Source organism: Pieris napi, chromosome 23, assembly GCF_905475465.1.
Source record: "Pieris napi chromosome 23, ilPieNapi1.2, whole genome shotgun sequence".
Taxonomy (NCBI): Eukaryota; Metazoa; Arthropoda; class Insecta; order Lepidoptera; family Pieridae; genus Pieris; species Pieris napi.
In genome coordinates, this window is record NC_062256.1 from 6445966 (window position 1) to 6470064 (window position 24099).

General features: G+C 34.0%; 1 protein-coding gene across 5 annotated transcripts in view; it reads right to left on the reverse strand.

The window, feature by feature from the left end:
• The window catches only part of LOC125061189 (teneurin-a), a 206169-nt gene that overhangs the window by 41748 nt on the left and 140322 nt on the right, over window positions 1-24099 (reverse strand). For 3 of the 5 annotated variants that reach the window (XM_047666428.1, XM_047666429.1, XM_047666430.1), the window contains 2 exons: window positions 20736-20795; window positions 3613-3860 (listed from right to left, as the gene is read on the reverse strand). In XM_047666428.1, the coding sequence (XP_047522384.1) occupies window positions 3613-3860; window positions 20736-20795 (308 nt within the window). The remainder of the gene's footprint in view (window positions 1-3612; window positions 3861-20735; window positions 20796-24099) is intronic. The other 2 variants (XM_047666432.1, XM_047666431.1) reach the window with 1 other exon arrangement.

Genomic DNA, 24099 nt, shown 5'->3' on the forward strand with positions numbered 1-24099 from the left:
GTCTCATGCTGAAGCCACTAGGACAACACTGCTCTCACTGCTCAAAATAGTATACTGCTTTAGTTGAAAAAAGCTTGCAAATTGATGAACAAGTAAGGACTGTCGTTTTATTTCATCCAATTCCCTTATAAGTCTAAGGTACTTATTTTTATTCCCTCAGGCGAAAACCTGCATGTTTCTAATTTGCCGACAGCCCGCAGCGATGGATTTTCTCCAATAGGGGCGACTTTAATATTTTCTGATTAGAAAATGCTTCGAGTAATCTTTAAATTATTTCCGCCTTTCATCGGTGGTAGCTTAACGCCATCTTTAATTTTCTTTTTGATGTATTAACTATAGTTCTACGGAAATGTTAAGTATGAAATAATAACATTTTATAGAATCGGACAAGCAAGAAAGCAGGCGGAAAATAAACATTAGAGTCTTTCCTCCAACTTCGATTTTGTTCCCTTTGGAGTAGAGTCTCTTGGGCCGTGGGATTCAAGTCCAAAGTGCCTGGTAGATACTACCGCTGGCTTCAGAGGTGGTACTTTCCTCGCTCAACGAATTAGTATCCATAGCAACCAAACTTTCTTCCACAGGAAGCAAACTTCTACTATGTAGGTTAAGAAAATTGTAAATACTGTATATTTGATTGTAATGATCACTAATAAACACTATCTATTAAAGATTTTTTTGACTTTGTAGAATATATGATGCTAAATCAATGTTTGCGTAGACAGAATCAAGCCGATCAGTAATACATTGGATGATGATAGTACGTTGATGATTGGTATTAAAATTTATAATGGACTAGCTGACCCGGCTAATTTCCTTCCGCCTAACATCCTAATAATATCGTGTTAACTTTAGTTAAACTAAAATTATGAATTCATTAAGGAAATAACATTAACTGTTTTTGCAAATACAGACATGTTTTATTCCTTGCCATTGCAAAACAAGAATGGCAGTTCTAAACATTAGGCCTCTTCTCTCTAGCGCCAATATTGCGATACTGCATGTTAAAGCACTTTCTGAAATACCACATTTTTTGATGAGGTAACACATGTCTTCGATCAAGATCAAAGCCTTATGTATCTCGTCATTCACTTCAAGATTGGAATTTCTTGAGCTGACACGAATTCGATGTAAAATGATGCGTAATTTTGTCAACATATGGCACCACATGGTGTTTGCATTCGTAAAATTATTTAATTCATTCATTGTTATTCGATAACTCATCCGATATTTTTCTCATTCTGCTATTTGGAGCGGAGAATAATCCACCAAAAAAGAGATAACTAACATCGGTCCAGCCGATCTTGAGTTTTAAGTGGTGTAACTAACACGACTTTGTTTTATATATTTAGATTTAAAATAGTTCTATCATAGAAATCAAAGCGAGGTTTCCTTCCGTCAATCTACAGAACACATCTATTCCCGTTTTTCAAAGTAAACACACTAATGCAATAGAAAATATTTATATTGGAAACAATCTAATCTGTATTCGAAATGAGTAAATAAAATGCCAGCTTAATGAACGGACAGGCATCCCGCTGTGATTAACTAAACAACGTTATTTATATTAACATTTTGTTCTAACGTTTCCTAGCCATAAAAAGAGAATGCTTTTTTTAACATTTGAAATTGTGATTTATTTCTAAGCTTTTTTATACGCCAGTTGGTTTTAAACATAGCTTTTTAAGCGATTAGCCCCGCTACATTGTATCCATATTATCCCTAGAAACATTGTAAGGAAGTCAAAAAAGTCGATAGTGTGTGCAAAGGCTAACCTACGTGATTATTAAAAATATATCACAAAACATATTATGCAGATAGAGGTCTGGAGTCTGGACCTATGAGGTAACTGGTTATTTTTAACGAAACTTATGTAGTGATTATGTGTGTAAAGAAGGTTAGAGGTTAGGGTCTTTTCATAATATACCAAGATTGTACTCGAAATAAATCGAATCTAAGGCAAAATGCCTAAGGCGAACCAATTCGACTAAGGGTCCGTCAAGAAAGCGTACCAATACTTAAAAGGCAACGCACTTGCTCTATAGCAATTTGAGTGTCTATGGGCAATAATAACACTTAACACCAGGTTTTTTCATTACAAAGTCTCAACAATGACCTCCTCCCACATTTTTGGAGTCGGTCAGAGCACACCCTGAGTTTCACATCACACAACACACCCGAATTAGGCATTACTTAGTTAAATGTATTTAATATTTTTTTCCTTTCGTAAATAGTTGAATCTTTTTGTTTATATTATGTATTCCATCTTTGGCTATATCATGAGTATAATCGTTTTTTGTTATGTATAATTTATGTTAGCTGTTACGAAATAAACAAATATACAGTAATAACTTTTTCATGTTTTTAAAACCCCTTTGATAGACTCAATTATATTAATTCTGTCCCCTCAATTCTAGTTCTAATGTATTAAGGTTCGGTATTTTTTAATATGTGCGCCCCCAACGCCCTTGGCTATACAAGATTTTAAAAATATTTGATATTGGCGGTTCAGTGAGATATTTTTTCTTCTCTGTTTTCGTAAGTTTATAAGTTATATATTGTCTTTAATATTAAGATTTCATTGATTTTTTTGTGTACTAGTATTATATATATGTAAGTTTCGCACTTTACACTTTTCCACAATTTTTACTGTTTTCTTTGATGTTTTTTTTTAAATTGTACTATTAATATATTTAGACGGCTTATTGGTCTAGTGGTTAGTACCCCTGACTGCGAATCCATGAGTCCCAGTTTCGATCCCCGGCCGAGACTTTGATGTGATGAGCATTTGGTGTTGTGCTTAGGTCTTGGGTGTTTAAATATGTATTTATATGTCTATCTATCTATAATATGTATGTATATCCGTTGCCTAGTACCCATAACACAAGCTTCACCAGCTTAGCATGGGACTAGGTCAATTGGTGTGAATTGTCCAGTATAAAAAAAAACTCTACACATATAGGATATGTGCGACGGCGGCCTAGGTTGTTTGCGATACCAAGGACAGAACCAGTCTGTTGCACAGTTCCCCATTAACAAAGACGTTGCGCCTACTGAATCTCGCTATGGACACAATAGACATATATATGTTAACGTAAAATTGTAAACACCGTTAGATTGTAATCTATCTCGCGAGATTATAAACTGTCGAAAGATTGTGAACCTCAGCTTACTGCTTACAATTTAACATATTATTATTTGGTAGATTGTGCCACACTAACTTAGTTATCATTCAAACTTCTTTGGTAAATTACAGATTAATTTTACTTTCCAACAATTTCATATACATACCGAATAATAATACGTTAAATTGTAAGCAGTACGCTGAGGTTCACAATCTTTCGACAGTTTATAATCTCGCGAGATAGATTACAATCTAACGGTGTTTACAATTTTACGGTGACATATATACAACATATGTGAATTAACAGTAGCGATATTATGTATATTATCTGTTTATTTTATTTTACTTTTTCTTGACATTATTGTATTGGCATAGTCTGTTAGGATAATGTATATATTTCTGTAAATAAGTGCAAAATAGTGTATAGATTTGTTTGCATGTCTTTAACGAGCTCAACTATTAATTTATTTAGTTGTCTAAACAAAACTTACCTATAAAATAGGCGAGCATCGCAGCTAGTATTACGCATAGACATATCATCGCTATGGCTAAGCACTTCCACGTGCATCGGTGCTGGCATCTCTTGTCTATGTGAAATCGTGATGGGGAGTACACTGGAACGGGGCTTGGTTGACTAGTTCGAGGTGGGAAGACTGGCATCACCAGCGGCTGATTCGCCAGTTGGCAGTGGCCGCCGAGGGTGCCTCCCATTCCACTCGACATACCCGTGCCAGCGATTCTGTGAACAAATGTGGTTGGTTATATTTCTATGTATATCAACTGCATCAGAGCAGTGTAGTGTTGGCGGAGTATGGTAACAATGGACTTATAATATGTGCAATTAACACTCGCTTGGCAAATAAAAATGTCATGAGAAGACCCGTATGCTTTAATGCGTGTGTCACAGGATTAAGGCATACATGCCACAGGCGCATTATCTATCCTAAAATGAATAAATCACGAAACCTATACCTATAATCTGAGAAAATACCTATAATCTGAGAAAATACCTATAATCTGAGAAAATACTTATAGGCTGAGAAAATACCTATAATCTGAGAAAATACCTATAGTCTGTGAAAATACCTAAAATCTGAGAAAATACCTAAAATCTGAGAAAATACCTATAATCTGAGAAAATACTTATAGCCTGAGAAAATACCTATAAGATGAGAAAATACCTATAGGTTATAGATCTTTTCTCAAAGTTCTGTATCGGTTTCATAGCGCCACTATTTTATATCGGTCAAATATTGAGAAAAATCGCTTTAATTATTAAAGAAAGTGGACTTCATGGACTTCTTCAACAAAAATATCAAGTTTATAGAAAACAAGAACAGAGTCTTCCCCTTAATTGAGACTGTAAGTAGTTATTGGACACTACTGTATGTGAAATATCCTTATTAGTAAATTGAATCAGACTTAAATTTCGTGATGTCTCAGTAAAGACACAAGATATTTCTTAATTCTTCAAAAACGCTTAAATCTCAACATCGTATCGATTTCTCTATGCATTTTATGTATAAATATCACGGCCAGGAAACACAGGTATCTCAGGTAAGGGATAATTCGACAACTGTTGCGTAAAGGCCATATGGTCATAACACAATCCGAAGGTATTATTAGCCGAGATTACAAAAAAGTATTTAAGGTCGCTCCGAGAAACCATTAATCAATTACTGGCACCAAAGATTCACCATATGGCGTGTGTCAGCCACCTGACGTTTGTATATTTTAAAATAAAAGGTTAATTGAGACGGTTTAATAAAGAGACATAGACGGTTTCGGGAATTAAAAACGGTCGAAAGGGTTTTTTAATATAATTACAAAACCACGATAATAATAGTTTAAGTATTAGTTAGTCATAACAGTATTTCTTTCAAACACACAAATATACAGTATTTATAATTTTTTTAACGTACATAGTAATAATAATAAACTCAAACTCAAAATAACTTTATTCATATAGTTAAACAAGTACACTTATGAACGTCAGAAAAGAAGCTAAATTAATTGTAAATTTATATTTACTACTAGTTCGCAAGTCAAGGACGTAGAGCGGGCAAGAAGAACTGGCAAGAAACTTTGATAATTAAAACTTAAGAAATAGAAAATTAAAACAAATGACAGTGTACATTATACATAAAATCTAAATATACATTAATCGTATAGGTTCATCAGCAAAAAAATAAATGCTTCTAAATTTAAATTTTGAAAAATATTAAAATCTCCGTGACTTTTAAATCGCTGTTATTGTTTTATTACTTCAACAATTGCACATTGCACATATTGAATAACGTTGAAAACAGAACTAATACAAAACTACTTGTTGGTGGACGAGCAAAATCGCCTTCCATATTTTTAAATTTCGAATCGAATAGTTTATAGAAACTTACAAGCCAAACAAGTTATAACAGTACATGAAATTGATTTTGTGGCGTCGATCTTTTTGTAATATTGAAGATGAGCATTACGTCTAGTGCACATCATTTCCGTGCTTTATCGAGATAAGTTAGTTTTGTTTTATTATGATTGACTTGGGTAATAAACCGATGTTGCTTAACAAAATTGAATATCGAGAAAGTATACTATGGAAACACTTTATGGTGGATAAGTGTTGAATTAAAATAATCTATATAGGGCCGTTACATACATTACTAAGTTTACATAAGCGTCGTCAAAAAAAAATTGAGAAGGCCTTTGTTTACTTTAAATTTTGTCGTTATTGTCAAAATCGTTTTGTTTTTACTTCCTTCGTAAGAAAATAGTATAATGTTAAATTACAATTAATAGACATGGAACACCTTTTTGATTTTTGTATTCATTAGTCTTGCTATGAATTTTTTTTTTAAAGTCAATTCACACCAATTGACCGAGTCCTATGCTCCCCCATGCTAAGCTGGTGAAGCTTGTGTTATGGGTACTAGGCAACGGATATACATACATATTATAGATAGATAGACATATAAATACATATTTAAACACCCAAGACCTAAGCACAACACCAAATGCTCATCACATCGATATGTTCGTCTCAGCCGGGGATCGAACCCGGGACCCATGGATTCGCAGTCAGGGGTACTAACCACTAGACCAATGAGTCGTCAAATTGTAGTACCATACTATAAAGTCATCGGAAGTTACAATAAAATAAGCATACTGTAAACTGAAAGAAAATCAATTAAAATCAGCAACCGTGGGAACAAAATAGTTAAGTAAGAAAAGAATCTCGTTTTCTCTTAATCGCAAAGTCGCTGTAATCATATTAGTAGTGTAGCGGTCCTCCACAATCCGTACACCTATATTTAAGAATTCAATGCAATAAAAGCAGTCCGGTCCAGTCTCGACCGTACAAGATAAATGGTGAAGACGCGTTCTCACGGCCCGTGCCTGCATTGCTCTTTTTGTTTCTGGTTTCCGAGTTAGAGGTCGGGCGCTTCGGAGCTAGTGACCGCTGCACGCGCGATTATAACGATAAAAACTATGCGACCACGCCGCGGATGTCTAACAAGTTTCTACCTGCTGTGAAAATGGCAACGTGTTGTTTTACTATGAATATTTTTTCTTATTTCAAAAACGGTACGTTGTTTAATGTGTTCCAAGTAGAGAATAAAAAGTACTGTCAGCATAATTTGTTTTATACAGAGATTACGTTTACATCTTAAGTATTTGTGATTCAAATAATTAACAGCAAATACGATTTGATATAAACTATTTGTTCAATCTGTGATTTTTGTTTCTGTTTTTATATTCATTATTTTACTAAAGTCTTTAGTATTAAGTATTAGAATATGTACAGAGGTGTTCCCCACTTAGCTTTTTGATCTAAAAGGAAAGATATAGATATCTTAGAATATCTTAAGATATTAAGTTTCGGCATAGGTCTATCTATGGATAATATGGTAAACTCGATATAATTCCAACACACAAATACAGTATAATTTACTATATTCTTGATCTACAAAGTAAGTAATTTAAATAGTTAGTTCCGTGTGTACCTTTAATATAGATTTCCTCGCTGTATTGCGATACCTATTCATTGAGCGAGGAAAGCTCCAGCTCTGGGGTCACCGGTACTATCTACCGTCCACTTAAATCTTTAATTAGCGCTTGTGCACTTGAACCCCACAGCCCAAGAGTCTACTCCAAAGGGAACACAATCAAAGTTGGAGGAAACGTATGGTAAATAATTATAAAACGCAAATAGCTAAAATGTCGGCTCGTGTGCATAAAATAAGCACTCTTGCGTTAATTAGTGCGAGCTCGTGCAACACAACACCTCGCCTCATTATTCACCGGTTCATTAAGAGATGCTGTCAAAATCTTACTTTCCTGCCAACTTAAAATATCTATAGCAAGCCGACAATAGCTTCTGTCGTCGGACTTATTCATTGTTATTCGACACGACATTTTTGTTGTTAGTTTATCGTATTACATTCATTGAGAATTTAATTAAAACATAATCCAAAGTGTATGTAAAACTAGATAACGCGTTTGCGATCTGTGGCATTAGATATATTTTTTATGTTGACAATTATTGTCTGTGATAGACGCGAGAGTTTGAGCGTTTTTTAAGGCAGTTTTGCCAGCCATCAATATGAAACCAGCCAGTGAGTTTTTAAGTATTTCAGCATGAATTCGACTTAGGGTCCTTCAAGAAAAGAGCGTACCTATTCTGAAAAGGCCGGCAACACACCACCACTTCATCATCAGATGAATTTAAAAAAATCATTTGACGCTTTCATTTTCCTTCCATTTCATTGATAATTCAGGTCTACATATAATAGTCACCAAACAAAACATTATTGCTTGGTTAAACCCAGGTATCTTAAGATTCAAAAAGGAGACTTACATATTTAAGTTCTTAAGATTGGAGTACCTCCGGGATTAAAAAACAGCAGTAATTGCTAAATGTAAGCTGTGATAATGGCTTTAGACTATAAATAATAGAAGAGCCATAGTTCACGCTCTCTTTTCTAAATCTAATCTAAAATAAAAATATCCTGTATTCGAGAACTTTAATAATAACATGAAGTTTATCTTATTATATTTAATATTAGTACACGACCTTCAAAGTAGTGAAGGCTTTTTTTTTATAAAAGCTTGCCAACGCACACAGATACATTGGTAAAATAACCACAAAATACAATTTTTAATGTGACAAGCACTTAAAGGCAAACATGACTAACATGTAGATATCATACAAATATCAATCAAAACTAATATTAAACAAAACAAAACTTTTAAAAAAATCAATTACTAACCAAAAAAATTAAAATTACAAAAAACTAAACAAAAATCGATTTTAAAGTGTGAAGGGTGTTTGGATATCCAGGCCTAGCTCGTTTATCAGAAGGCTTCAAATTCTTCCATTTGTCCGTCTACTTCGCTACTATATTTCAAGCTTTCCCTCTCCTATCCCTTTTATTACATCTTCCCAGGCTGAGCGTCCTCTCTTTTCCCTACCCTATTGGAAAATAAGGGTATTTAACACCCATCTGTCATCACACCAGCAATGATGATTTTCCACTTTGAATGTGGTACGACTGTTGTTTGTAAGACGTATTACTTTTTTGTATTTAATTTCAACTGAAGAATAGGTATATCAGTACTAATTTAAGAAAACAATACAACAGACAGTCAGTATAATTAATGGTGCATTCAAATTCTCAACTTAATTGCATCGACTGAATGAAACACATTCATAATTGTACTGTCGAGCGAAAGGTTCAATGATTACACTGTTGATTGTTCAATTTGTCCATTGTTTAAGTAACATGCTATTTATTTATTTTGAAAGCTAACAAAATATAAACATAAAAACAAACAATTATATAAGCCAAAGCTGGAATACATAATATTCACAAAAAGGTTCAAACAATACATTTAACTAAGTAATACTTAATTTGGCTGTGTAAATACAATTTGTACTAAATAAAGCTATATGTTTCCTTATGTATAAGATTTAACTTGTTTTGTAAGAATGTTAGGTAATAGATATAAAATATATAAGAAAAATAATAAACTACTCTGGCTCGATTTCGCAAGGTTGACATTTTTATTGACGTGACAACGTCTTATAAATCGATGTAGCCGGCTGCACGCACGAAAAAACATGACTCATGCGGCGTTACCTCGCTCTGAGGCGTTCCATTTAAGGCTTGAAGTGCAAGCGAGAGCGCGAAGCGACAGAGAGGCACAATCGGACTCCGCGCTCTTCAGCGTTCGACATCTGTCTCTCTCTCCTACTTGAGTGAGCGATTCGTGACGTTGTCACGTTCAACTATCGTCAGTAAACCGACTTTACAGACAAGCGATTTTTTTTCTGATTGATTTTGGAAATAAATATTGTTTCTTAGGTATAATGTGGCGTTGGTCAAAGAATTTTTGAAATTAATCAAGATGTTTTTGAGTTTATTAAAACATACAGAGTCAGAGTTAGAAATATTAAGGTCTGAATACCTATTGTACGGTTCCTGGATCATCGGGGTGCTTTAAATAATAGAGGATTTTATTTTTACTATATGAAACTAAGAAAGTCTGAGTGTGCAAGCTGGCGCGTACACTTATTAGCGTGAAAATTAATGAAACTAGCTTAGTAAAAAATGTAAAATGTTTTCCAGTAATGAATACAATTAAAAAATCCTTTGAACCTCAAGTGTCAATAGTAAAATTAATTACAACTTGCCGCTCAATATCGAAAAAGTACGCTTGACAATAATTGCCAAGAGCCTATACAAAGTAATGAATAAAATAATCAATTGAATCTACCCTCGCAAACGTAAATTTAAGAAATACCCTCAATTTAAAATGTAACAATGATACGGTTTGCCAATTTCCACCCTCTACAATCGCGTTTATTACCAAGATGTGGTGTATAATCAATATAAAATAGCAAGTAAATTTTATTGTATTTAGACATATCTTCGTCAATATGTTTTTTTGTTTTTTGTTGTATAACAGTAAATTATGCATTCCGTCTATCAAATGTTTTTTTTAAATCTATGGATTTCGTTGTGACATCTATAAACTTTACGTTTATATTTCTTTCATTCTTAGAATGTGTTCTCAAATTTGAATTTAATAATCTACTTATAAAAATTAATGGTATGGAGAGTACCGCTCGTTTACTATCACGCCCAGAATGGGTGTTTTGAAAATTATAAATATAATTTAAACGATTTCTCTGTCAGTAATTAATCTAACAAGAAATTGACTGACGCGTTTTAAATGTTGTTAGACTATGTTTCTACTGCTAGTTCATTGTGTAAGTCTAAGGAACTTAGACACCGATATGACGTAAAGAAATAGAAAATTTTGTTGGATAGAAGGAGTGGAGTAGGCCAGCTTGGATCCCCTACTAGCTGGACTGAGTTGAACAATTCAAGTTTAGGCTCCAGATCTTATGCTTAGGCTAAGATATTTCCGAACGAATTCCACTTACGGTCCTTCAAGAAAAGAGCGTTGGAAATTTTAAAAGGCCGGCAACGCAATTGCTTTCTGGCATTGAGTCTCCATAGGCGGAAATATTATTTATAGGTATGTTTTATAAAAAACAAGAACTTCAGGAATTCAGAGCGCGTTGAAGATGAAAAATCCAATCAATTATCACAAATTAAAAATAAATTATTATAACTCAGTCTTAATGGGTCTTGGCCTTAATGCATCCGTTCCTTTGATCATCATCATACACAAGTTAAACTGACTGTTCGTGGATTTTTGGGTATCAGCCTTCGTAGGAGCAAGTGTTAATAATGACCTCAGAGGTAACTGTCGCACGACTAGTCCAACACTGGTCTATCTATATATTATTTCAAATTAGAGTTTCCAATTTTAAAAGTCTAAGGAATTGTTCGCTCACAATTGTCGGTCTCATTCACTCACTCTTAAAATTGATAAAACTTTTTTTTATTGTTTCTGGCCTAACCAGAGATAAAAAAACATTTGAGCCGTCGTTCGATAGTAATATCATTCATTATTTATTACGTTTTCAGCTGTACATTTGCAATTCAACATCGGGATTGAAATAGAGTGGAAATCATTGAACTCGCCACAATTATTAATAACTTTAGGCGTGTTTGTTTTATACGGAGTTAGGTAACATTCATGAATGGGAGCTACGCAAGCTCCAGCGTTCCAGATTCAGTAGATTTACTGTTATTTATGTGTCCTGTAATGAAATACAGTAGATTGGATACAGGATACAGTATCAAATAATGGTAGTTCCTTTTTTATTGTTGTTTTTTTAGTTCAAGTTATTAAAGTAATATTTTAATAAATCTAAATCGCCGTAATTTTACTAAAATAGACGTATATTTCCAATCACAATATTTTAATCTTTTAGTATTAATAAATTAATTACTTCATAATTATTATAATACTTCTTATGCGTACGCATTGTGTTACGTCTGAAATGGGAGTGTTTGAAATTTGAATGGATTCTATAATACATTCCTTTTTCAAAACCTTATTTGTTCGAAATTTGAATTTGGTCTATAACATTAATATTTAACGGTGGTCTTAAAAACGCGCAAGAATGGTTTGAGAGTAAAGAAACTAAAGTGCCCTGTAAACGATCAAATTTGCTTGACAAACTTGTTTGTCAAACTTCACGGTTTCGTCAAACAATAGCTTAGACGATCAAACCAAATATCTATCAAATTTGTTAAATTTCTAGTAGATTCTCCTTTCGTGACGTGACGTCGCCGTGCCGAGCCCGAGTAATTCAGATGACGCATTTTTGGCATTGACTCTAGCGTATCAAGTAACTCTGTGTATCAAGACAAAAAAAGAAGACGATGGGGTCGAGAATGGTTGATACTAAGAGATAAATATACCCACGAGAATTTGCTACGGAAAATATTGCGTACAGAACCTGAAGACTACGCAAACTGCATGCGCATGGTCCATAAAACTTTTGAAGATTTATCTACTGACTATACTCCGTCCTCGTATTGAAAAAAATAAAGATCTTGTCCATATAATCTTTTGATTTTATTTTCCATAATATCGGCATATCACGATAAACAGATATGAAATGCAACGTAAATTCTTTGTTCGTTATATTGCCACTCATATCATCACTGAGCGTAGCGTCCTATGGCAATACAACGAATGAGATCTTGTTTGACAAACACCGCCGTACACGTTCAAACCTGTTTGTCAAACTCGACATCAATCCAGATTTTCATCAAACACGACAAACACGTAGATTGTTTGACAAACGCCTCAAACACAGCAGTACACTATCAAATAATTTGACAAACACGTAAAATTTGACAAACAATTTGATCGTTTACAGGGCACTTAACACTAAACTTTCAAACGTTCGAAATTTAAATGAACTAGGATTATTATGGAACGTTCAACACATTCGAAATTTGAATCTAGTTTTATACAAAATATGTAGTATTTCTAATGAATTTTGCGAACCAGCAATAGATTTAAGTTGAAAGGAAACAATTAATGTTATATTTACAAAACCTTAAAATATTCTAATTGTAATTTAGATTCAGCTAAAATGGTAATTGTTATTTTTGGAACATTATACGAAATTTGAATCTTGTTTTATACAAACGTGGTGTTTGTGCATGTGCATTTTGCGATAGATTGTTTTAGAGAAAATACCGTTGCATTTATCTCATATAATTCTCAAAACGTTCGAAATTTAAATGTTGATTTGGCTAGAATTTTTATTTTTGGAGCATTCGAAATTTGAATTTAGTTTTATTTAATTATAGCATTTTTTAACAACTTCCAATTTGGGTACAAGCCAATTACGATCGTAATATTAGATGAAAAGGTTCATAATAAATCAATGAACGACAAAGTTACGTTAAAACAGCTCATAAGCAATACGCAAACCGCGGTATATTTAGCGAAATTCCTTTTCCCAGAAATGTCAAGCGACGGAAGTTCTAATAAATAATTACCTACCTCTGTATTTACGAGTGGCATCTACTGTAGTTCCGATAATAATTTTACATTACGTACTTTGTCCTAAATATATTATAAATACGGAAAATTATTTTTTGACGTGACAGCGTCTAATAAATTGATGAACGCCGACAGCACGCACGAAAAAGCACGACTCATTGTACCGTTACGCGCATTGTCCCGTTACGCTCATTGTACGCTTGCGCCGCATCTATGTCTCTTCCAATCGAAGACTTAAGAATGCAATTATTTCATCAATATTTTGTTGTGACGTCACGTTTAACTATCGTCCGTAAACCGGCTTTTTCATTTTTTTTCATAAACGCTTCAAATCTTTAACGTCCGAGTTTTGAGTATAAATTTTTCCTAAAATTATATTATAAATAATGCTAATTATACTATCGTTGCAATTAAGATATATATAAACTTCATATTACTTACGTTAAATCGATATTAAAAAAAATCGTAAAGTACTTAAATTAACACTTTGTAGCGACATCTGACATCCACGGCTCAAATCACTACGATGACGTCAGGGTATGACGTCATCGTAGTGATATGAGTGAGGCGCGCTTATAGATTTATTTTGACCGCCAAGGATATGTACTTCCCTTAATTAACCATTACAGTCTTTGGTTACTGTTCTTCTCTTAAGGGTCCACACTCAATAAATTTTCAATACAAAGAGCTTATATTTACATAGCATGGTTACAGTATTCTAGAAATGTATCAATGAATCCTAGACTTTAGTTTGCGAAGATTACTTCGTGAATATCGCGAAAATTAATGCTGTTGATAGAGAATAAACGACCAATTACCGTCCACTCTAACCGCAGCAGCGCAACTAATCGTCCGATTAGATTCGAAATATATATGAAACTGGATACGAGAAGGTACAATTTTTCTCATTTAGTTAATATAAAGAATTTCAATTGCACCAAGGTATACACTATACCTCAATCTCGCTCCGTCCGGGGACATTGAATTATTACAACATCAATGAAATTAAAATTGGATTGGCCCTTTGGACATAAAAAAAGTAGTGGCGCTACAACCTATAGGGGCAAGCCTGTTGGTGATATATGTCAACTTTTTGGGAATCTAATAGGCAAGTAGGTGATCAGCCTCCGGTACCATACGTCGTCGAATTATGGGTCTAATACAAACCGGTTTCCTCACGATGTTTTCCTGCACCGTTCGAGCGAATGTTAAATGCGCACAAAGACTATTGGTCAAGCCGGGGATCGAACCTACGACCACAAAACAAACAAAAACATAAAATTTTTAATTATAAAGTTCTACGATGTTTTTCTTCACTGTGTGCGCCACTTAGATGGAGTTCCAACAGCGTTGGGAATAGGGATAATACTAGCATACCACCACATAAACCACTAGGCCAATTCTATGTAACATTTCTAATCGAGACATGTTAAAAATGCATAACAGATATCAGAGGCCAAACAATATAAGAATTAATTAAATCCTAGGCCAGAACTTCGCTTTCTCTCAGCAGAGCATACATCAAACAAGTATGAAACAAGTAAGAAAGCGAAGAGTTCGAGCCTAGGCTTTAATTGTTGATCTAATAGATCTAATATAAACCGCGGAGTTCCCATGTCTAGTTACCCAAAAGTTAATTTTTTTTTTAATTTTTCTAATTTAAGTGAAAAAATCGCCAATTTTCATCATAGCGGTATGCTCTGCTGAGAGAAACTAGGCTTATAGATCTTATATAAACCGCTCTGCTGAGAGAAAGCGAAGAGTTCTGGCCTAGGAGGCCAACCAAAACAAGAATAATGATTGTACGGTGTCTTTAAACGTTATCAGAACGTTCAGTGAAACGGAAAATGGTTTTACTGTCACCCCTAGCTCGTATTTTAACAGTTCAACATTATTTCGAAAGACACAAAGAAACGGAAGGCCCGTGTCGGTTCGCCTCGGGCAAGTAATATTGTCTTCCCCACAGATTCAAGTTACACGGTCAATACTTTTTGGTGGATTGAAAAATGTTATCACTTTCCATCCCCTTCTAATGATATTGATACTGTTTATACAGCTTGTGTTTTAACTGCCTGGCTTTAGCGTACAACTCTTGAGGTCGTGGGTTCGACGGCTGTTCACCAATGAACTTACTGTGTGCATTGAATAATCGTTCGAACGGTGAAGGAATACATCAAAAAGTCAAAAATCATTTATTCATATAGGTAACTATGTACACTTATGAACGTCAAAAAAGAAATATATACATTAAATGCTTCTAATTTTACATTTACAAAGTTCTCAAATATGGCGTAGAACGAGAAGAGCTGGAAATAAACTATACGCCACTCTTTTTAATCGCCACGGTGAGAAAACTGGCTAGCCTTAGACTCAAGCATGTGTGGCAAGATTAGGAGGCTGATCACCTACTTGCTGTTTTATGTTTAAACAAACTTTTCTTATTTAATATTTCAGCTTTTGTTTTAATCGTAAATTGCTGTGGATCGAGACGGTCCAACGCTCCGCCGACTGGTTTAGGAGGTAATCTGACGGTAAGTGATATCGCCGCCCATAGACACTCACATTGCCAGAGGGCTCGCAAGTGCATATATAAAAAAAAGGGTGCGTGTACTTATGTGCGTAAGAAGTTATACTTCTTTGGCATTATTAAAAATAGTTTTTGATTGCATGCAAATAATTAATTACAATTAAATAATCAAAGACTGGAAAAGGAGTCATTATAGTCAATAAAGTTCAGTTTACATTTGAAAAATTAAATAAATAAATATTTATTATTATTCTCTTACATTAAATGTAACATAAATTATATTATTATTCGAATGTTGTTTTTAAATTATGTCCAATGCCGTAGCATCTTCCGTGGGCAACTTCATACTGATAATTTTGTGTCACGGTGCGCGCGCATCGTAAAATTTAACTCTCATCAATTTTTCATAACGCGCCTAAAGAAGTATAACTTCAAAAATTACAATGATTAAACATGGTCTACGTCCATTAAGTAAATACACTGTCATAGACACATGTCTGCCTCGTAAGACTCATATCTTTGATTATTTGTACTACTGCACATGTTAGCTTGTAAACAAACAAAGCTGGAAATAAAAATTTATAGCCCTAAGATAATGACTTTGACATACAAAATCGAAAGGGCTATAAATGTTACAAGTAATAAATATTATGAACATCGATGAAATTGTTCTACGAGTTTTGGCTCTGTACGAGCAAGTGTATGGTGTAAATTTAAATTTAGAATTCCAAATGCAAAGTGGTTTTGTGTTTATCTGTTTACATCAAAAATTTATAATCTATAATCAATATTTTATGACGTGAGTTATGCGTGTTTTTTTAATTATTTTTTACAAACAAAAAATATGTATTAACTCTTCATTGGATTATAAAACTAGTATGACAACATAAAAAAAGGTGGCCTTATCACAATCAAGCGATCTTTATATTAATATAATAATAACATTCCTAGCATATCACCTTGTAACATTCCTAGCATATCTATGTATTTAATTTTTTATTTTGTTGTAATTTTTTATTTATCAATTTTAATATATATATTATTATTCTAAACTGATGCCCAAAGTACAAGAAACGAAAACGAAGAAGACTATTTAGAAGGTAGACCAAATTCAGGACACAGCAGGTACTTAGCAGAGAGCGGCACAGTGCAGAGGAATGGCAGGATTTGAAGGCGTTTGTCATAAAAGGGCACACAGATACCTTAAATGACTCATTCATAATAAATATAAATGTTTAAGGAAAACTCTTTTTTACCGGTTGAAGTTATGTATTATTATAAATTTATAATACACCGTGAGCCATTTCTGCCAAAACCCTCCATCTTTTAGTCGATACCAACTCCGGGGAAATAAATACAGATAATACAACTTTTTCTACAGCTGTGATACTTTTTGACATTCAACACATTGTCTTCAGTCAACGTGACCACGCACGCTGTAAAGCACGCGAAACGTCGGAAAATTTTAAATTATGTAAAATAATTGTAAATTTAGAATAATACATAACTTCAATCCGGTAAAATAGTGTTTTCTTTAAATGTGTAAAATTTATGTCAATAAAAGACAATACTAAATATAAATGTGTTAAATGGTAAAAGTATCTGAATATGTCTATTATTATTACTATGTAGGTAAATATTTTGAGTTTTAGACATATGTAATAAGTACTGTATGACATTTCAATAACTACTACGACTGTATAAAGGGTGTGTTAGGGAGTGGAGGAAAAATGAGTTTCATTTGCAATGGTTTGTCGAACAATTGGTCTTACCAGGGGGCGTTCGTTGCACAACCCTACAATTGAATCGAAATGTTCCTCATCACCATTTTTATCCCATACTCTGTTTATGGACCATGAAATTTATTAACTATATTTTATAAATTAAACACGGTCGGTTTGAATTACGCCGCGCCATTTAAAGAATCCGCAATTTATTTTGGGGACACTGTTAGTCAATTTTGTACAGCAGAATATTGCTTATGTATGATAAAATTTTAATAAACTTTAAAATTAAAAGTAGTGTTGGCGTAGTACGACTCTCATTACTGAGGTCGTAGGTTCGATTCCTGGCTGTGCACCAATTTACTTTCTGTCTATGTGCGCATAACAATCGCTAACGGTGGAGGAAAACATCACGTGGAAACCTACTTGCCTTAGACACAAAAAGTTGACGTCTGTCAGGCACAGGAGGCCGATCACCTAATTGCCCATTAGATTGACAAACAATCATTAACTTTGCCTACTGTCCTATAGTAAAAGTAGAACGGACGAGGAGAACAGGCAATAAACTCTCCTACTCGCCGAAACTCAAATCACCACAATGTTTGTAGACAGTATCAGATCATGCTCATCACATGTTAAAGCGCTTAGAGATAAAAAAAAATGTGAAATAACTCCAATCATACTATAAAATGATCTATTAGCTTATGAAACTCTCTTCCACAGCAAAAGCATTCAAAACGTTTTTAAAAGTAATAAATGAAATCAAGTATTTAAATTGTTGTATTTCAATTCAATTTATCGTAGCGTAAAAATCAAAACATTTTAAATCAAGCACTATTGTTAACGATCAATTATATAGCTAAAAATACCCAGTCTCCGGGAAGCTGTGTAAATATTAATTAAATTCAAGCAGGTCACGAAAACAAATCGATTGTTCGAGCGCTGTTATTGTAGTCGTTAGTTTCAAGTGGAGGGCGAGTCCGTAAAACTTAACTTGCGCGGAGCTTTACGCTTGACCGAAGCAAATAAATGATAAGGGTATCGGGCCATTGGTTTTCTTCGTGGCACTTGAATTGCTATTACTTGTCTTACTGGACCATTAAATGTTAACACACAACATTCGTTTGGGGCCGTTCAAGTATTACGTAAGCAAAGCAAATTAAAGCAAATTTACTGTATTCCTCCTAACCCCCCCCCACCCCACTCTTGTCAGCAAAAGTAAGCAAAGCTCTCAAAAATAATAGTACATAAACGTATTAATTTTTTGTAGGAATCGAAAATGCATTTCGTTTTCAAGCATAGACAATGGTCATATGTGTAAAATAAACATAGTTTAAAAAAACTAGTATTTTTTGTTCATTACCATTTTCAGGCTAAATTAGGAATTATTTTTCACTTTTTAGTTTGATGTGCTTTAAAAGCGTGTTTTATAGTTTTTTTAAACTATATTTATTTTCCACTTTTTAGTCCTAGCAGCAATACGTGTTGTCTCAATTTAATCGTATTGCGTTGTGGACTTAAAAAAAATTCAATGTTTTTTCGAGATAAACCTATGAAATTATTATATTGTCGCTGATTCTTTATAAGTTTACAAATTAAATCTGTCCGTTTAAAGTGGGTCAAAATCGAGTCCGAAGGAGTCGGTTACATACATACATACATGCATACATGCAGGTGAAGCTAATAATATAAAGCGTGTAAAAAAGTAAATAATTACTGTTGACGTAACCAAATAAGAATCGCTTACGTAATACTTGCACGTCCCCTTTGTAAGGTTTTAGAATTTCGCATAGTTAACAAATAATAATACTTTAGATCACAATAACACAAAACAGAAGAAAAGTAAAATAAATGAAGATGTAACGGCGGTCTTACTGCTAAAAGCAAGCGTCCATGAATAATGTAAAATACAATACAAACTTAAAACTGAACTACTTAATACAAAAATAACAATTTATTGTTGTTTCGAGTAAACGGGATCTCAAGGTACTATTACGTCTAAAATGTCTAAAAATAAAATAATTGTCTAAATCGTATTGATTTTGTTTCTACCCTATGGAAGAATACTATTTCTATCCTCCAAACTCCATATTTTAATTAGTAATACAGCAGACATAACGTCACGTATTTACTTGCAAATTTCGTAACTTCTCAAGTCATTACTCATAAAAATTACTAGCGGACCCCACAGACGTTGTCCTGCATGATATTTGCAGAGACTTGAGCGCCATCTGCCGGGCTGATTTGTGAATCTGAACTAACCAGGGCTCCACCCAAACGCATACAAAAAAGGGTGCTTGTATTTATGTACGCGCGTAAGAAGTTATACTTCTTTGACATTATTAAAAATAGTTTTTGATTGCATGCAAATAATTAATTACAATTAAATAATAATCAAAGACTGGAAAAGGAGTCATTAAAGTTCAGTTTACATTTGAAAAATTAAACAAATAAATATTTATTATTATTCTCTTACATTAAGTGTAACATAAATTCTGTTATTATTCGAATGTTGTTTTTAAATTATGTCCAATGCCGTAGCATCTTCCGTGGGCAACTTCATTCTGTTAATTTTGTGCGGTGCGCGCGCATCGTAAAATTTCACTCTCATAAATTTTTCATAACGCGCCTAAAGAAGTATAACTTCAAAAATCATTCAAATCGGTCTAGCCGTTTAAGAGAAGTTCAGTGACATACACATGTACAGTAAGCTATCCTATCTTTTAAGTTACATCAAACTGCATTGGTGTGCAAATTTGATTGAAATCGATTAATTAGGTAGAAAACAACGTGACGGGTAATATATATGATATATATTATAAGCTTTATAAGTTGTAAAACACATTAACAGGGAAAAATCTTTGCCCTTCTTGTTCACTTCAATAATGCGTTCAACGTTGATAGGGCTCCCTCGCATTGCGTCTACAATGTTTGGTTGTGCAGGTGTGGACTGTTTACACCATGATGCGCAAGCGAGCTGTATCTCTGGTAAGGCGCGGAGCCCTAACAGCATGCTGGCCGGAATATCGGGACATACATAGGTCATTGCAATGGACTGCGTATGCACATGGTACCTGTGTGTATGGTTTTGTTGCGGTGATATGTGTATTGTAATTAATTTTTAATTTTATGTTCGAATATACTTAATCTAATAATATAATATTTATGATTTTCTGCATTAATAAATAAATTATTTTATTATTAATCTCTAGTCTATGAATTGTAAGCTTTTATAGCAGCAAGGGTTCAGTTGTAGGTGAGATTCATAACGCATACAAAATGTGTGACAGGCCGGCGATCGTAAACCCTTTCAATAGATGCATGTCGAGTTGTATTGGTGTCTCCTAATTACGTTTATAGCTCGGTCAGAGTTACGATAATGTTCGGCAACCTCCGTAGATATCTCGCCAGTGTCTCTGATACTTACGACTCGGTATTAAGGCTCTGTAGGGCGAACCATTCGTTAGTCACGGCCGGTGACATGTACCTTGGACAACCAAAACCATTATTAGAGATTTCATCTGTTAAAAGCTTTTCGTCACACATTTTGTAGCGATACCCTTGTATAAACGTAACTGTAGCTACGTATCTTAGCGGTAAATGCATGAATTTCCGGACGCAAACAAAAGCACTAGACACGCAAAGGTACCACGAACTAAAGGGTAAAAGGAGCGTTGTAAAAAATGAGTTAGGAGCTTTGTTTGTGGAGAGTTAAGTGTTTGGATAAGTGCAGTCGACTGCCGAGAGCTCGCAGTCGTTTGTTATCTCATGAGTCCCCAGCTTGGACAAATGGGGGCTTCCTGTGTGGTCCTTTAGCCTTACAATCTGTATCCAAATTACAATAAAAACCTATGACTAATTGAAGTTTATACGTATATGTGGAATATGCAGTTCCTCTGATTCGAATTCTTCGCGATTATAACGGATTAAATAGTATTGGCAGCTGGATATATTCGGTAGTGGGCTGATCGGTTTTAAAGAAAGCATTGTTAAGTGCCTATGTCATACATAATGCGCTGTTTTGCTGGTTTTTTTTGTGCAAAAATTACGAGTTTTTTTCGTAACTTGTAGCATAAATGTTTACCAAAATTGACATATATGTATTAGATAATAAATAGTTTTTATGAATGGATTCATACCAAAATTGGTTAGTTAACATTTCTTAATATGAGTATTAGTTGTGCAATATTAGTAAGTTGTGATATTTAAGTTATTTTTTTTGTAGCGGTCTAGTATTGTATGGCCACATTAGGGCAAAAGTCTGCTCCATATTTTTCCATTTCTTTTTTTTCTTTCAGATTTTTCTCAATGCATTGTTCAGATCTATCTGTCTTGTTTTGATGATCTTATTAATATTTTAATTAATTAAATAATATTATTTTTTTATATAATAGGGGGGCATTATTGACCTGCTCTTCGTTTTTCAATTGTAATGGTGGTCGCTTTCCCCACGGGGACCAGCTTGTAACATATACTATAGATATATTACTATGTATGATGTAGTTAACCTAAATAAACCGATTCCAGATTTCAATTTGGGAAATACATACAATGTAAATTCTAATTTAAAAATGCACCCTATTATATAAATCTATCATAACAAAATTTTACTATTTATGACTTTGGGAACCGAATTATAAATATTCAAATAAGGGTCCTAAATAAATGTAAAGGATGTGTAAACATTACATATTGCTGCGGCCATTGAGTCTATTCATTATGGATATTTATAGGTGACAGCAAGTTGTGTCAAAAGGTTAAAGGGATTCGAGCAGGGATTAGATTCACTAAAACCTATTGTAAACATTAATAGCTAACCATTATAGGCCTAGTGGTTACAGCGTGCACCATACGTGAAGGAGAAAACTTGAGGAAACTAGCCTTAGACCGAAAAAGTCGACGGCGTCAGGTATAGGATACTACAAATGACCACGAACCACTGAAGTATTTCCGAACCAATTCGACTTAGGGTCCTTCAAGAAAAGCGTACCAATTCTTAAAAGACCGGCAACGCACTAGCGAGTGTCCATGGGCGGTGGTTGCACTATCAGCACGCGTACTCCGTGATTTCTAATCTAAGAAGAATCTAACCCACAAATCTAAAAAGGTTATTAAATAACTAATTTTAAAAGATTTAAAAACGTTATAATATTTTACGAAAAACAAGCGACGCCGTAAGACATTTTTCAAGTATAATGAATTTCTAATTTTAGTCTGACGTCGGATCCATATGACGCACCCATAATTGCTGGGAACGTCAGTGATATGTTATTAAAATCAATAAGTTTATATTTTTAAACTGTGCCACGCGGTTTCTTCCATTTAATTCGGTTTTAAATAGAAGTAGCACTACAACCATTGCCTCAATTGTGTATCTGTTTCGTTTTTTTTTATAGAACAGGGGGCAAACGGGCAGGAGGCTCAGCTGATGTTAAGTGATACCGCCGCTCATGGACACTCGCACTGCCAGAAGGCTCGCAAGCGTTTTAAGACTTGGTACGCTCGTTTCTTGAAGAACCCTAAGTCGAATTGGTTCGGAAATACTTCAGTGGGCAGCTGGTTCCACATAGTGGTGGTGCGCGGCAAAACCTGCTTTAAAAAACGCTGTTTCGTCTCCTATAGCGTCCGATACCGACACAGTTCACATCCGTAGCACTGATGTCGGTTTAGAATCTAGTGAAGTTAATCTTAGGTAACTAATGTTTGAGATCGGGACTGCTGTCGGATGTCAGCCGCTCCCTGACTTCGCAAGTTTTTATTTAGAAATGTTAATTAGGTGTGCAGTGGTGAAAGAATTACACAGTGGTACAGTAGTTTTAGAATAATATATACAGTAATACTCTTTATTAGTTTAGATGAATGGTGATGTGTATGTGATGATAATATATAATTAGAAATTCATTATAATATTCTTGGGCTTGTTTTGGTTATTTGAAAAGGGTTAAAGCTGTCGAAAGATAAGAGTCGACCGACTGAAATATCTTAAAGATTTTACTGATAGGGACGCGTCAGATGTCAGAGACGTGACAAAATATTACTAACTATAAATAGAACTTCATTATAACTGAAGAATGCGTTCACTGAACTTTTAGTAATCTTACTGCAACAGCCATTGAAAACGATGATTCAAAGTTTGTAAAATTAAAATTTACTTAGAAAAATTTATAGTCAACCTTATATTATAATGTTCGAAGAACTTTATTTCTCATTACAAAAAAAGTATTTTTATTTACATGAGAAACTTAATATAATATACCAACGAGATACGCGTCGCCATCAGCTATCCCAATTTTAGTCTATTAGGCTCATTCTAATATGTATATTTAATGCCCATTTGAATTGATTAAACACGCCAATATTACGAATTTTTAGAGGGTATTTATTATACACCACCCATTTAATAGGGATTCTGAAAAGGTATTACACAAGGCCATGAGTCGCTCTAATATCTTTCTAGGACGAAAAAACAAAAGGTTGAGCTTAGAGACCTCCCGTAGAACAATTTTTTGCAGCTGATGACCTCATCTATCTCCTATTTGCATTTGATCCACGACTTTTTGGCCACCCTGTATATTATACATATTTTCAATACAAAACAACTAAATATAACTTTTAATTTTCGAGAAATTTATGGGCAAATATAATCCCATACGTTGTTATTTGAATAATTATTAATTAAAAAGAATATCTCAACTCTTAGATTTAACTAAGCGAAGATTGCAGACAAATCGATCTTAATCATTCAAAGAACCAATGGGAATACACAATGTTGAATAGAACATAATCCCAGC